General features: G+C 33.4%; 1 protein-coding gene across 2 annotated transcripts in view; it reads right to left on the bottom strand.

Moving 5' to 3' along the window:
* LOC126884310 (uncharacterized) overlaps positions 1-16,405 on the bottom strand; it is an 85,195-nt gene that overhangs the window by 17,351 nt on the left and 51,439 nt on the right. Inside the window, exons 3-5 of one of the 2 annotated variants that reach the window (XM_050650247.1) lie at positions 14,184-14,294; positions 8,105-8,295; positions 4,380-4,666 (exon numbers count right to left, since the gene is read on the bottom strand). In XM_050650247.1, the coding sequence (XP_050506204.1) occupies positions 4,380-4,666; positions 8,105-8,295; positions 14,184-14,294 (589 nt within the window). The remainder of the gene's footprint in view (positions 1-4,379; positions 4,667-8,104; positions 8,296-14,183; positions 14,295-16,405) is intronic. The other variant, XM_050650248.1, reaches the window with a different exon arrangement.

Genomic DNA, 16,405 nt, shown 5'->3' with positions numbered 1-16,405 from the left:
GGATAGCCAGGAAAAGTACTAGACTACTAGTACTTTTCTTTGATCCTAACCTCTACATGTTGCCAGATAACCAGTAACTCCGGGAATTGACGTATCCGGTAAATCTTATAATTTTCCGAGTTTGTGCCTTTATATCTTGAAAATCCTCCATCAGATCGAGATCTGCCCATGAGGACTTTTCATCGGGATGCTTCAAGAGTATTTCCCAAAGTATGGATTAAATCCACTGGGACCTAATTTCCATAAGTTTTGTGCGGGGAATTTAAGTATGATTTAAAGGGTTGGTGTGTTGTCGAATAGGGAACGCCATGCTCATAGTGAATAATCAGGAAAAGATAATGGTATTATACTTTACAGGTGCACATTATGTGACAGTCATTAAAAAGACACACATTAAAACATAAAAATTTTATATATTTCATCTAAATCCTCAGAAAGCTCCTGGCTATGATTTGATAACATGAGAATTACTTCAGAAGCTACCTACCGAGAAAAGCAGTGGTGGTGTTAACAGTAATAATACACCAGCATACTGCGTTCTCGCTATTTTCCAATACAATGGAAATGTGCTTACGTTACTATGATTCCGAAACCTGGTAAGCCCGCAACACAAGTGAATTCAAACTGCCCTACATGCATACTTCCAGTAAAGTCAAAAGTATTAGAACGACTGCTATTACATAAAATCTAGCAGTTTGTTCCCATAAACGAAATTATACCACGACATTAATTCGGATGTAGACGTGAACACTTAACCATCCACAGAATAGTAAATATAGAACCTTTTCTGGTTACACCTCCGAGGCTTCTACAATTTGCAAGCCATAACGGATGCTAAGACTAAGGAAGATGAGGGAATTTTACAATTTATAATTCACGTCGCATTTGCTCAGTGCGGTAAAGTTTCAACGAGAATGGTTCCCTTCGTACTCCGAGTAAACATGTAAATAAAAAAATGAACAACCATTTTCAATTTCAAAATACAACCGCATCATATTCTAGTCTTATCAGAGAGTGCAGCAAGCACCTCTACCTGTTTCGAAACTTATTAGTCTATCATCAGGAGGCACATATGCTGCTCTCTCTGATCCAACCAAAACAAACCCCGGCGTGCAGTCACGGATTGCAACGAACGAAATGGCATAGATGCCCTAGCGGCAACTGTTAGCAAAAGACTAAGTTTTCAATCTAATGGCATATATTCGTAAAACAACATACTGTTACTCTACATCCCACCAGGTTGAAAACAATGGGAACCTTCTCTAGTTACACCTCCGAGCATCCGTTATGGCTTGCAAATTGTAGAAGCCTCGGAGGTGTAACCAGAGAAGGTTCCCATTGTTTTCAATCTGGTGGGATGTAGAGTAACAGTATGTTGTTTTACGAATATATGCCATTAGATTGAAAACTTAGTATTTTGCTAACAGTTGCCGCTAGGGCATCTATGCCATTTCGTTCGTTGCAATCCGTGACTGCATGCCGGGGTTTGTTTTGGTTGGATCAGAGAGAGCTGCATATATGCCTCCTGATGATAGACTAATAAGTTTCGAAACAGGTAGAGGTGCTTGCTGCACTCTGTGATAAGACTAGAATATGATGCGGCTGTATTTTGAAATTGAAAATGGTTGTTCATTTTTTTATTTACATGTTTACTCGGAGTACGAAGGGAACCATTCTCGTTGAAACTTTACCGCACTGAGCAAATGCGACGTGAATTATAAATTGTAAAATTCCCTCATCTTCCTTAGTCTTAGCATCCGTTATGGCTTGCAAATTGTAGAAGCCTCGGAGGTGTAACCAGAAAAGGTTCCCATTGCTTTCAATCTGGTGGGATGTAGAGTAACAGTATGTTGTTTTATATTCCATTAGATTGAAAACTTAGTCTTTTACAACTATTTAAATTATCACATCATACAATCTGACAGTACCTTCTTAACTACTTTTTCCAATGATACGGGATTCTTAGTAGTGGATATCTACCCTAATGTAGCATCACAAAAAGTACAATATCACTTAGATTAATTACAAAACTGGCTTAAGCGATGGAAAATAAATGTTAATGCCAGCAAATCAGTCCAAATTACTTTTACAACAAGAAAATCTGCATGTCCTCGAGTTTCTTTAAATAATACTCCGATTCCCATAAAACCAGTTGTCAAATACTCGGTATTGGATCTGGATGAAAAACTCATATAGAAAACGCATATTAAAACTAAACGGAAACAATTAGATCTTAAACTAAAAAATATGAACTGGCTATTTAACAAAAGGTCTCAGTTATCTCTTGAAAATAAACTGCTTCTGTACAAAGCTGGATTCATACCGGTTTGGGCATACGGAATAGAACTATGGGGCTGCAGTAAACCTTCTAATACGAAGATACTCCAAACATTCCAATCCAAAATACTCCATATGATAAGTAAAGCTCCATGGTACGTATCCAATCAGACACTTCACAATTATCTGGACATCCCACTAATCAAGGAAATAATAAAGAATCGTTCAATAAAATATAAAAATTGCACCACTGACCTCAACAACGAATTGATAAATAATATATTCACCCAACCACTTTCTGTAGAAACCTCGGAGGTGTAACCAGAGAAGGTTCCCATTGTTTTCAATCGGGTGGGATGTAGAGTAACAGTATGTTGTTTTATATGCCATTAGGTTGAAAACTTACTCTTTTGCTAGCAGTTGCCGTTCGGGCATCTATGCCATTCCGTTCGTTGCAATTCGTGACTGAATGCCGGGGTTTGTTTTGGTTGGATCAGAGAGAGCAGCATATGTGCCTCCTGATGAGAGATTAATAAGTTTCGAAACCGGTAGAGGTGCTTGCTGCATTCTCTGATAAGACTGGAATATGATGCTGCTGTATTTTCGTTTTGCAACGAAATTGAAAATGGTTGTTCATTTTTTATTTACACGTTTACTCTGATTGGAGTACGGAGGGAACCATCATTCTCGTTGGAACTTTACTGCGCTGAGCAGATGGGACGTGAATTATAAATTGTAAAATTCCCACATCTTCCTTAGTCTCAGCATCCGTTAAGGCTTGCAAATTGTAGAAGCCTCGGAGGTGTAACGAGAGAAGGTTCCCATTGTTTTCAATCTGGTGGGATGGAGAGTAACAGTGTGTTGTTTTATATGCCATTAGATTGAAAATTTAGTCTTTGCTAGCAGTTGCCGCTAGGGCATCTATGCCATTTCGTTCGTTGCAATCCGTGACTGCACGCCGGGGTTTGGTTTGGTTGGATCATAGAGAGCAGCATATGTGCCTCCTGATGAGAGACTAATAAGTTTTGAAACCGGTAGAGGTGCCTGTCAAATCGTAAAGTGATGCACACCGGAATATGTTTCTGAATCGCGAAGTAATTTACAAAATAGAATGAGAACAGCTGTTGACGTTTTCACTACGCTCAAACGCGCTGGCACGTCGAAGGTAGGGAGATAGGGAGCTTGTGTTACATATCCCTTCCTTCGAATTGCTATGAAGCAGGTTGGCGCCAGTGCGCTTGAATGTAGTGATCAACGGTCAACAGCTGTTCTCATTTTTTTCTGTTCTCATATTCCGGTGTGCATCATTTTACGATTTGACAGACAAAAAAGAAATTGACAATAAATGTTGACAATTTGTGAGTTTGTAACTCACAAATTACTTGACCGACCCACCTGGAATTTTGTAAATATTTTCTTTAGATATTCCTTCAGGTAACGCTGCCGAGATATTCTTTGTTTTATGCTTATTTTTTGTTTAAGAATAATAAATATGTTGATTTTCACCCTTTTTGCAATAAAAATTCGTTGTTTTGATTTTGAGTGATATCAAAAAGTCAAAAGTCGATAAAACTAAAAAAACTTGACAGCATTACCTCGAGAAACTAAAAAGCTAATAAAATATTTTTAAATCTTTTGTTTACCATGATCCAATAAGGAGTTCTGAGGTGTCTTTAAAAATTTGCCATCGTTCCCCTTTTTTGCAATATTTTTCCTTGAATTCATTCTTGAATAATCTATGAATTGTACTGAATATATGCTTATTTAATTTAAAAATAAAATAATTCTAACATTCTTTAAGAAAAATGTGCTTGAAATATTGATTTCAATCCCTACGCCCCCTCCCCCCTTAAGGATGGCTATGACACGATTTTGATAGGCAACCCATGCAAGTCGTATTTGTTTATGTGTGAAATTTAATAAAAAAATGTTTCATCCGGAAAACAGATGGATGCAGGTCTACCTATATTCGGATCTTAGACTATTGCAAGATAAATATTAATGCATTGATTTGTATCCATAATTATTGATACCATTAATTCTATCAGAAACAAACATAATGAAAATTTATGGAAAGTTTTGTAAAGGACCAATCCGCTTACCTTCAGCAGCTGCTTCAGCCGCTTTTACGGCTCCCGCAAAGGCACACATCGCTTCAGCTTTGGCAAACTTATCCACAACATCGGATAATTCTGTATCGGGTATCATTGACATCTGCGATACTGTTTCTATTCGACTGGCCGTTGCTTCTGCCATTTTATCTATAAGTGATTTGGGTAGGTTGAGATCTTTTGCGGGCATTATAGTTTCTGCCAATCCGGTGGGTAAATTTCCATTTAAAGATGTATCTCTCCTTCTTTGTAATTCCTTCTCCACTGCTCGATCAAACCTAATTAAACAATAAGTCGTAACTTTAAGGAAATTTAAAGATTCCCCTCAATTACTTTCGTCCTTATCCTTACGAAATTTTCAGTTTTAGTATTATATCACAGTAACATGTTAAAGCAAATCATCACATTTAGTCCAGGGTAATAAGGATTTTCTCAGGACACTCAAAGATCCAGGTAGCTGACTACTCTTTTAGTTATTGTAGACCTATAGGAAGAAAACCTACCTGTTTCCTGCCTAGAGTTCGCGTCCGTTTTTTAATTATTAACAATTTATTGCAAAAAATCGCGATTTTTTCGATTTTTTGCACCTTATTCAAAAGCAAAACAATTGACATAAAACTACAAAATTTAATTTTTTTTAATTGAAAACCTATTCTATGTTCTACAAAACATTGAAAAACCTTCAAAATACCGATTTTTGAAAGTTAAAAACTTATATTATTGCTTCGCAAATTGCAAAATAAATGAAAATCGATATTTGTTGATAACTTTTACTAAATTTAACTTATAGTATAGTATAGTTGATCCAAAAGATGGCATAACCCAGACATCCAAAGTGAAAGTTTTCCTCCAACACCAAAATGTTCTATATGGTCCACGTATTGTTCAGTAAAAAATTACACCATTTTGAGCGTCCGGTTTGGGAGGGAGATGGGAGAGAAGCCGGTAAATTAGTAGTTTTTTTAAGTTTTTCGTCAATATTGCTAAAACTATGCTTTAACGTAAACAATGTTATATACAAAAATGTTCTACATGAAATTTAAAACAAAAAACGTTCTATACATAATTGTTATAAAATCAACGGTTCTAGAGTTACGGAGGCTGAAAAGTCGAGGTTTTCGATACTTTTTATATTTTTTGGGCAATATTTATGCCATGTATGCAATAACTATACCAAAAACCCAGACATCCAAAGTGAAAGTTATCCTCCAACACCAAATTGTTCTATGTGGTCCACATAATGTTCAGAAAAAAGTCACACCATTTTGAGCGTCGGGTTTGGGGGGGAGAGGGGGAAGAAATCGGTAAATATAAAAAGTATCGAAAACCTCCACTTTTCACCCTCCGTAACTCTGGAACCGTTGATTTTATAACAATTATGTATACAACCTTTTTTGTTTTAAATTTTATGTAGAACATTTTTCTATAGAACATTCCTTACGCTAAAGCATAGTTTTAGAAATATTGACGAAAAACGTAAAAAAAACTACTAATTTACCGACTTCCCCCCCATCTCCCCCCCCCCCAAACCATACGCTCAAAATGGTGTAACTTTTTACTGAACAATAATATGTGGACCATATAGAACAATTTGGTGTTGAAGGAAAACTTTTACTTTGGATGTCTGGGTTAGGCCTTTTTTTGTACCAATTATACTATACTACCACCGTAACTTTGAAACCGTTCATTTTAGAAGGGTTATGCATAGGGCCTTTTTTATTTCAAATTTAATGTAGAACAATTTTGTGTAGAAGGTTGTTCATGCTAAACCGCTTAGTTTTAGAAATATTGACGAAAAACCTAAAAAAACTACGAATTTGCAGATTTCTCCCCCCTCTCCCCCAAACCCGACGCTCAAAATGGTGTGACTTTTTTCTGAACATTATGTGGACCATATAGAACAATTTGGTTGGAGGATAACTTTCACTTTGGATGTCTGGGTCTGGGTCTAACTATACCATACTATTAGAATTTTAGGGTTTCAGCCAAAGTTGGTTATTTTGGTACTTAACAAACCCTCAAAATACAAAAAGTTAAAGTTCACTTTAATAAATAAATTATTTTTATTAGATAATAATTTATTGAAGATAATTTATTTATTAAAGTATACCTTAACTTTTTCTATGATTAATAATGGTAGTCTGATTAAAAACATGGATTTTTGGATAAAATTATTTTTTCAAAAATTGTTTAAACAAATTAGATTGTTTATTAATTAGTAAATGTCAAATTGCAAATAGACAAATTACATATTTGTATTGTACAGAAAAATTACATACAAATTAAAAAAGAAAGATCAAACTATATTCAGTAGGTCCCTAGATATAGAAAATGATATTAGTTTTAAGTTGCCTTTTTTAGTTTTTGAACTCGTGCATTTGTCGGCTCCCCTTCACTTACCACGACTAGACTTACCAACTGAACAACATTTTTAAAAATTCGTGTAAAATACCAACTTTTCGAATATGTAAAATGATTTTTTCTACGGACAATATTTTTAAAGTTGTTCGAAATGCTTATAAACTACAAAATTTCAAAAGTTTGGCATTAGTATTTTTGACTATATTAGATATTTTTTATCTTTTTTAGTACATTTTGATAGTATCACGTTTCTACTTTCATTTGACATACGCAGAATTGTCCTATCTTCATTATTTTCTGTCTTATGTTAATTTTGAGGTTTTATTAAGTACCTACCCCAATACACAACTTTAGGTGAAACAGTAAAGTTCTAAGGTACTTTTAGTAAAAGGTATTAACAAATAACAATTTTCACTTATTTTGCAGTTTGCGTAGCAACAAATTAACTTTTTAACTTCCAAAAATCGGAATTTTGAAGATTTTTCAATGTTCAAAAAAATTCAATTTTGTAGTTTTATGTCAACTGTTTAACTTTTGAATGGGGTGCAAAAAATCGAAAAAATCGCGATTTTTGCACTACATTGTTATTAATTAAAAAATGGACGCGAACTTTAGGCAGGAAACAGGTAGGTTTTCTTCCTATAGGTCTACAATAACTAAAAAAGTAGTCAGCTACCTGGATCTTTGAGTGTCCCGAACATGGTCTATTTCCAGCTTATTACCCTGGAGTAATTGGTTATTTTATCAGAAGAGCAAACGGCAAATTTTTATATATAAAACGGAATGCAATCAGTTTCAGATAATAGTATATTTTTCAACGAGCATTTAATGATGGTCGTTATGAAGCGAGTATGAGGGATACGAAACGAGCCGCTTAGCGGCGAGTTTCGTATAGAGTACGATCTTCATAATGATAATTAAATGCAAGTTGTATACACGAATTTTTCTATGATCATTCACAACAAAAAATATATTCAAATTCAGTAATTTTGTAACGCAAACAAATTAAGTAGTTTGTCAGATTGTTTGCATATTGAGAACTGTCAAAGCGTATGTATTTGACCCGCCATTGGTCACTGCGCGTGTGCCACCTTCATCGCGAATGCCATATCGCGATTCTGTTGGTTAAAAATCTGTATCGTAATGAAAATCTGTATCATAATGAAATTCATTATGATACAGGTAGTGAAATCATAATTTATATATGAGAATAGAAAAATATTGTTATTAAACCGTATAGAAAAAAATATCATAAAAGAAATAAACTGAGAATAGTCATAGTAAATTAAAAAAGAGCGATGGAAAAAATGAGGAATGGCCTAAGATATTCTTCGGCAATTTATAATAATACATACCACTGCATAATGGATTCTTGCCTTTGACTTGCTATAGTTGGATCTGTGGGAGATCCGTCTTCTTCCATGATTAATTTCTGTAATAAAAAACGTGTATCTTTCTTGGGAGAAATTTCTTTTTGTGCTAATTCAGCCAGCTGATCTTTTTGCAAATTTTGAAATTTAGTATTTTCTTCTTTATCCTGAAATCCCTATGATATAATACTATATTTTACTCTAAATTTGACATGACGTTTTTGACATTTAAGTCGCTAAAGGAAAAACATATTTGGACCAATAATCATTGTTAAATGTCTGTATATTTATACAGTATGTCATGTAATAATACCTCAAAATGAAAGTAAATAATAATTATGATTTAAACTATTAAATCTGTGTAAAAAAAGGTCGATGTGTTGAAAGTTAAATTAATAGGTCTGGATACCGCGTATGAAAAAAGTTGATTAATAGCAAGCTAAAAATTTGATAATAGCTTAAGGGTGTCTAGTCGGACAAACTTTGATGTATGGGAACACTGGAACAGGGGAAGTTTTAATTGTGGAACCGGTTAAAAATTTGGAACATCAGACCACGAAAACGTCCCATGTATTTTGTCGGACAGAACTTCCAATTGATTTGTTACCCTTTCATTAAACTCTCATGCAAAAATCAGACTGCTATTTGTCACCTGTCATAATTCCTGTCATTTGACATGTTCTACGTGTTCCACTCATTAATATGCCCAGTTGGTGATAAATAGCAGTAGGATTTTTGCAGGACAATGATAGGGTAACAAATTAATTGGAAGTACCGTCCGAGAAAATACATGGGACGTTTTTGTAGTTTGACGTTCCAAATTTTTAACCTGTTCCACAATTAAAACTTCCCCTGTTCCAGTGTTCCTATACATGAAAGGTTATCCAACTAGACACCCTTAAGATATTAAAAAATTTTCAGCTTGCTATTAATCAACTTTTTTTCATACGCGGGATCCAGACCTATAAATAGAATAAAGTGTTGCTCTAAAATTATTAAACAATTTTTTATTAAGACGTTATAGCTATAGCATATTAATATACGATAGAAAGCCTTAAAAAGGAAAGAAACAACATTGTTTCTCGATGTTTAATAGGTCATTATTATCCCCAGTTAGTGCATGTGCGTAGCGTACAGATAGAATAAAACGGATAAATACATTTTCCTACACTAGGGGAGGAAAGTATGCTAAATTTGCAGTTACTCGAGCGTTATGGGGACCTATTGGGTTGTGAAGAGTAGGTCCTAAAATAGTCGTAAAATAATCAAATAAAGGACCACATACATTAGCATTAGACGATGCTTCCGTGGCCAACTTTAGACACCGCTCATCAGCTGTCTTGTGGCAGGGATAGTTTTGTACATTCCAGTCTGACATGTCGCCTGATGTAATACAGGGAGTTATATCTTCATTTGAAACTCTTCGAGGAAGTGGTGGAGAAGATGGTTTAGCAACATTCCAGTCTATTATTTTAGTTTAATCCTGTGCTTCAAAATTTCAAGTAGTAGGGAGAAAGGAAACACATTAGAGAGCTTGGGCCAAGGAGAGTGTTAAAAGCCGGACAGACTGAAGCCAAGGGCAAAAGTATTAGAAATTTCATCCCTCCTACTTTAAATTTTCAAGCACAGGACTACACTGAAATAATAGACTGGAATGTTACAAAACTATCTTCTCCACCAGTTCTTCGAAGAGTTTCAAATGAAGATATAACTTCTTGCATTACATCGGGAGACATACCAGACTGGAATGTACAAAACTATCCCTGCCACATGCAAGCTGACGAGCGGTGTCTAAAGTTGCCGACGGAAGCATCGTCTAATGCTAATATATATGGCAATCAACAGATGGATTCATCAGGAAAACATTTAAATCAAGGTTCATGCTGCCAGATTTTACCAGGAAATCACAATACAAAGTTGATGTTTAAGAGCTGGACACAAACAGATGAAAAAGAAATGTACATATGTAAATAATGTAAAAAACACACACTCATTGGTTGGTTGGAGAGAGGGGTGCGTGTGGAGCTAGAACTGGAACCACCCCCTCGTTTTGAGTTCTGGGTTGTTTAAATATTGTCATAAAATATCTAAACAAGCGAAGAGCTTCACAATGTAACAGAAAAATGAGATAACTAAATGTTTTTTAATTTATCAAAATCATCAAAAACTTCAATTTTTTATAGATTTTGATTGACCTTGCGGGATCGGAAGATATTCGTTAAATGCGTAAATCTATTTTTTTATTACTCTACCATGCAAACTGTAAATAAATTTTATTATAGCGATAAATAAAACGTTCACGAAGGATGAATAAAATTTGTTTGAAAAATGGTAAAATTTCATTTTTTCCATAATCTTTAGACCTGTTGCGGGATCGGAAGATAAATTCCGATTTGAATAATTCTTTTTTTGTTTTTCTTGTAATTACCAATCGCAACTTTTCCGCACTATAGCGACACGGAATTATCAACTTGACTTTTTTCGCACCACCCTAATGTATATGAATATAGATTAAAAAATATGTGACTGGCTAATTGACACCTATGTAGGCTATGTCATTAAAAAAAATCTCTAATTTTTTTATAAGCAATTTTTTATAAGTATCGAACATAAACAGAATTGTAGCATTTACTCTGGACTAATTAGCAAAATACAAGGAAAAGTTATTTACCAGCAATTTTATTGCTGGAATCAAATCTTATGATTGTATATATTAATAATATAATTATGCAAAGTCCGCAGATAATGTGCTGCTTTTTTTTATAAACAAAATGGCGCCCGAAAATCGTGTTTTTTTCAATTTTTGATCTATAACTCCAAAGATTTTAACTTTATACCAAAAATACTCAAATAAAAATTTACCGTAATTAAATTCTGCATAAAACGTGTTTTTCCCGATTTCTTTTAACGAAAATTTTCCCCCTGAAATGCGGGTTTTTCCAACAAAATCTTTAATTTTCAACTAAAATTTTAGATAAGTAATTGTTTATCAATAATTAAATAACTTGGTAATGTAAAAGCTCTTTTCGTAAAGATTATAATTCGAGAAGCCGATAGAAAAATTGGACTATTTAGGCGGCCTCAGGAATATTTTAAAATTATAAACAATTTTTTGGCTTATAAACAAATATATCTCGGGAAATAATAATTTGAATTAAATCCTGAAAACGGTATTGAAAAAAAGCGGCAGGCCGCTTCTTTTAAAAGCAAAAAAGTTTAATTGTGATGAGTGGTTCCTGAGATACAACCGGTCAAAATTGGACGGCATTTACGGCAACGATATAAACAATAGGATCATAATTTTAGAACCATCACCTTTTGTTTCGGTCCTCTTTCTACACACGAATTTCCATATCTTTAAAATACTCATAACATATATTATTATAATAAAAACTATCGATCTTACGAGTGAAAATTGCCAAAAAATAGCAAAATTTCAATCAAAAATTAGGTTGGAGCAAATGTAATCTCAAAGTTCAAAATGGGTACTTATACATTAAAAAAATGCATTTTTTCGGCTTCCCAGAGAGCAATTTTCTTCATTCTTTTTTTTTGTTCCCAAGTAACTCGAGTAGAGCCATCTAACTAATGCATTATTAAATCTCAAACTTGCTTTTGTTTTGATATAATAGATTAATTTTTTTATAAGAAAAGAAAACTACATATTTTTTCCAGTTGCAGACTTTTTTTAGATAGACTTTCTACAATTGTACCTATTAACGTTAAAAAGACAAATACTCTCATTTGAAAGCTGTATAATTATTATTTAATAAATCTTTATTTAAACAAATTTAAAAAATTTATAATAAATAAATTAATTTATTATAACACAACAAAAGCAACTTTGAGATTTAATAATGCGTTATTTAGATGTCTCTGCTCGAGTTACTTGGGAACAAAAAAAGAATGAAGAAAATTGCTCCATGGGAAGCCGGGAAAATGCATTTTTTTAACGTATACCGATTTTGAACTTTGAGATTACATTTTCTCCAACCTAATTTTTGATTGGAATTTTGCTATTTTTGGAAATTTTCACTCATAATAATATCAATAGTTTTTATTATAATAATAGATGTTATGAGTATTTTAAATATATGAAAATTGGGGTGGAGAAAGGGGACCGAAATAAAAAGATGATGGTTCGAGAATTATGATCCTATTATTTACATTTTTGCCGTAAATGCCAGTCAACTTTGACCGGTTGTATCTCAAGAACCACTCATCACAATTAAACGTTTTTTCTTTTAGAAGAAGCTTCCTGCCTCTTTTTTTTTCAGTACCTTTTTCATAATTTAGTTTAAGTTAATATTTCCCGAGATATGCGATTTGTTCATAAGCCAAAAAATTGTTTATAATTTTAACATATTTTTAAGGCCGCTTAAATAGTCCAATTTAAATTCTGTAAAGTACATTAGATAGATACAGTGTCTTTTTATACAAAAATCATAGTTATTTTTATGTATCTTAATTATTGTGGGTATTATAGTGACCGTAAATTTTGAATTAACAATTCAATTGTTGCTAAACTGTTGGTTCAATTTCCATTGGCTTCTGGAATTATAATCTATACGAAAGAGTCTTTTATATTACCAAGTTATTTAATTGTTGATAGACAATTACTTATCTATAATTTTAGTAGAAAATTAAAGATTTTGTTGGAAAAACCCGCATTTTGCGGGAAAAATATTCGTCTCAGTAAATCGAGAAAAACAGGTCTTTATGCAGAATTTAATTACGGTGAATTTGTATTTGAGTGTTTTTGGTGTAAAGTTAATATCTTTGAAGTCATAGAGCAAAAAATTGAAAAAAACACGATTTTTGGGCGCCATTTTGTTTATAAAAAAAGTAGCACACTATCTGCGGACTCTGCATACCTATATTATTAATATACAATCATGAGATTCGATTTCAGTAATAAAATTGCTGGTAAATAACTTTTCCCAAAAATGGCCTATTCTCCAATAATCTGCCCAGACTAATGGTAGGGGAGCCCAAGCGGGGATTTTTGCAGTTACTCGAGCGCGTCAGATTATCATATGGGGAGAAACGTGGTACCCTGCAGATGTACCTCTGCCATATATTGGCTCTTAACACAGGGGAGTTCGTTTAGGGGGGCCCGAAAAAAAAAATCTATCCATAAAAATACTCGAAATTGTCAGATTAAAATAAGGTAAGTTGAGTACATGCAAAACAGTGTATATTTAAAAAATCTGACGATTTGAGCGGGGCGTAAGGGAATTGGTGAGTCACAAAGTTTCACAAGAAAAAGGCGAATATTTCGCGAAATGAACGTCAGATCGAAAAACTAAAAACTACACGTTCAATATTTTTCAAAAATTTATCGACAGATACCAAACACGACCCCTCGCAGAGAGGGGTGGGGGGTAAATTTTAAATTTTAAATACAAATCCCGCGATATTTAGCAAAATAAACATCAGATCGAAAAACTGCAAAATACACTTATTTAATATTTTTGAAAAATATATCGAATGGTACCAAACGCGACCCCCCACGGAGGTGGGGTGAGGGGTTACTTTAAAATCTTAAATGGGAACCCCCATTTTTTATTGCAGATTTGAATTCTCTGCATAAAAATAAGCAACTTTTATTCGAAACATTTTTTCGAATTATGGATAGATGGCGCTATATTCGGAAAAAACGATTAATGGAAATGGAAAATTAAATTAAAAAATGGCAAGCGCCCGCTAAAATGGAAAATTTTACTTAACTTTTTTTGGTTTTAGGACCTAATAATCACAACCCAATAGGTCCCCAAAGCGCTCGAGTGACTGCACATTTAGCATACTTTGCTCCCCTACCATAATATAGAAAACAAATGTCTTGTTTAAAAACATTCGTGAGTGGACTCAGATATCAAATGTAGGACAATTATTCCATGTTATAGAAGATCGAGAAGCCTTCGCAATGATGATCACCAACCTCGGGTTATTTTGATAAGGCACGTTAAGAAGAAGAAGGTATTGTAGGTATAGCATAGGTAAACTTAAAGAAAAAGTATTTCATACTGCAGTTTAGATTTTAAAGATGTTTACCAACACTTACCTGGTTTGTGTAGCTAGAGTTAAGTCTCCATTCAAATCTACACTCTGGTGTCCAACCGTTTGTGGCATTTGAATTCGTGGGAGTCATAGCTTGTCTAGTAGAAGCCCTAAACTATACAAGAATATTTATGCGTCTAAAACACACAATCACAATTGACTTCAACACATCGTCGGCCTCACATGAAGAGTACAGGGGAAAAATAAGGACACTTTTTCATGAATTTTGGTTTTTCTCGCCATGTGGTAGCAAAAAATGAGTACTATCGACTAGCCTATCAATTTATGACAATAACCAGAAAGGTCAGTCTATATAAATTGGCGAAGAACCAGGATTGTGCGCACGCCACTGAACAAAAATAATGAATGTTAGCAGTTTTTTGGTGCATTATTAAATTAATAAGTTAATATAGATTAATATGATATTCATTATAGCATAATACTTGCTAGAATTCTGCTAAGAACCTTCTAAGTCATTTTTAGGTATCATAAGAATTAAACCTTTATTGGTGTTTATCTCAATATGTACAAAACGTGACATTCTTTGTTTTCCCCCTGTACTCTTCATATGAAAAGTGTTTAAGTCCCAAATTATTATCCTTAAAACCCACATTCGTTTTTTTGTGGGACTAAAGCATTTTTCACAGTTTATTTTCGGAGACTTTTATGGAGTTACGCATATTTCTTCATGATGTTCATTATTAGATGGAGTAACAAATATTAAAAATTCCTTAACTCTAAATTTTTTCCTTATTTCAAAAACTTAAAGTTGTCTAACTCCATTTTTAAAGTAATATTTTAAAAATAGACTTATCTTAATGAGAAGGCTGACGGACACTATTCTAAGTAACTGTGTCAAATAAGATAAAGTTTTAAGTCAAAATCATTCTTTAAATCAGTTTTTTTCGTCTCCTGTAAAATTTGTTAATTTGGACTTAGGCAATTTTCATATGAGGCCGACGACATATTATATTCATATTATATTCATATTCATATTATATCAGTTTTTGGGCCTACCATTTAAAAAAATTATTACCTCTCCCATGAGACTTTTTTGATTCAGTTATTCATGCCGATTCGGACAACTTTTATATTTCGGAAAATTTTTGGGAGGGAGCGTGTCGTAAATAGAGGTTTCTAAACTTTGGTGCGTCCGACGGTCCGACACCTGAAGTACCACTAAAAAATTGTTGGACAATATTACCAGTTAATTGTAAATATTTTTATCAAATAATCCTGAAAAAATCAGCTGTGAGGGTATAAATTTTATGACTCTTTATGAAGCGTGCATCCCTCCTCCCCCCAACTATTAGTCTAAGATCCGAATATAGGTCGATCTGTACCCATCTGCTTGCCGGATGAAAGATATTTTTTTTATTAAATTTCATACACAGACAAATATATCTAGCATGGGTTGCCTATAAAATCTTGTCATAGCTATCCTTAAGAGTAAACAGTAGCGATCAACAGGTAGCGAAAACGCGTTCCAAGATTGCGGCTGTATTTTTGAATATTTTTTCAAGGTATTTGGCACACATATTCGTAATATAATAAAGAATGGTGGTACAGAGCCCAATTTGAAAAATATATTAATATGTGGAAATTACTCTGTAATTAAATACAATATTAAAAAACGAGCCTGTACCGCCATTAAGAAGAACAAAAAATACACTTTCTTCAAATAAACTTGTTTATCCGATGCCTAAATTTTGTGTCATTTTGGAACTATTAATGAAATCAAAAATTTTAGTAGTTCCAAAATGACACAAAATCTCGGCATCGGATAAAAAAGTTTATTTGAAGAAAGTGTATTTTTTTGTTCTTCTTAATGGCGGTACAGGCTCGTTTTTTTAATATTGTATTTAATTACAGAGTAATTTCCACATATTAAAATATTTTTCAAATTGGGCTCTGTACCGCCATTCTTTATTATATTACGAATACGTGTGCCAAATGTCTCGAAAAAATATTCAAAATTACAGCCGCAATCTTGGAACGCGTTTTTGCTACCTGTTGATCGCTACTCTTTCCTCTTAAGGGGGAGCCGTAGGGGTTCAAATCAATATTGCAAGCAGATTTTTTTAAAGTATGGTAGAATTATTTTATTTTTAAATTAAATAGGCATATTCAATACAATTCATAAATTATTTCAGAAATAATTCAAGGAAAAATATTGAAAAATGAGCCAACGGTGGCAAGTTTTTAAAGACACCTCAAAAAACAAAT

The sequence above is a fragment of the Diabrotica virgifera genome, chromosome 5 (genome assembly GCF_917563875.1).
Source record: "Diabrotica virgifera virgifera chromosome 5, PGI_DIABVI_V3a".
Taxonomy (NCBI): domain Eukaryota; kingdom Metazoa; phylum Arthropoda; class Insecta; order Coleoptera; family Chrysomelidae; genus Diabrotica; species Diabrotica virgifera.
This window is presented reverse-complemented; position numbering and strand designations above follow the sequence as displayed.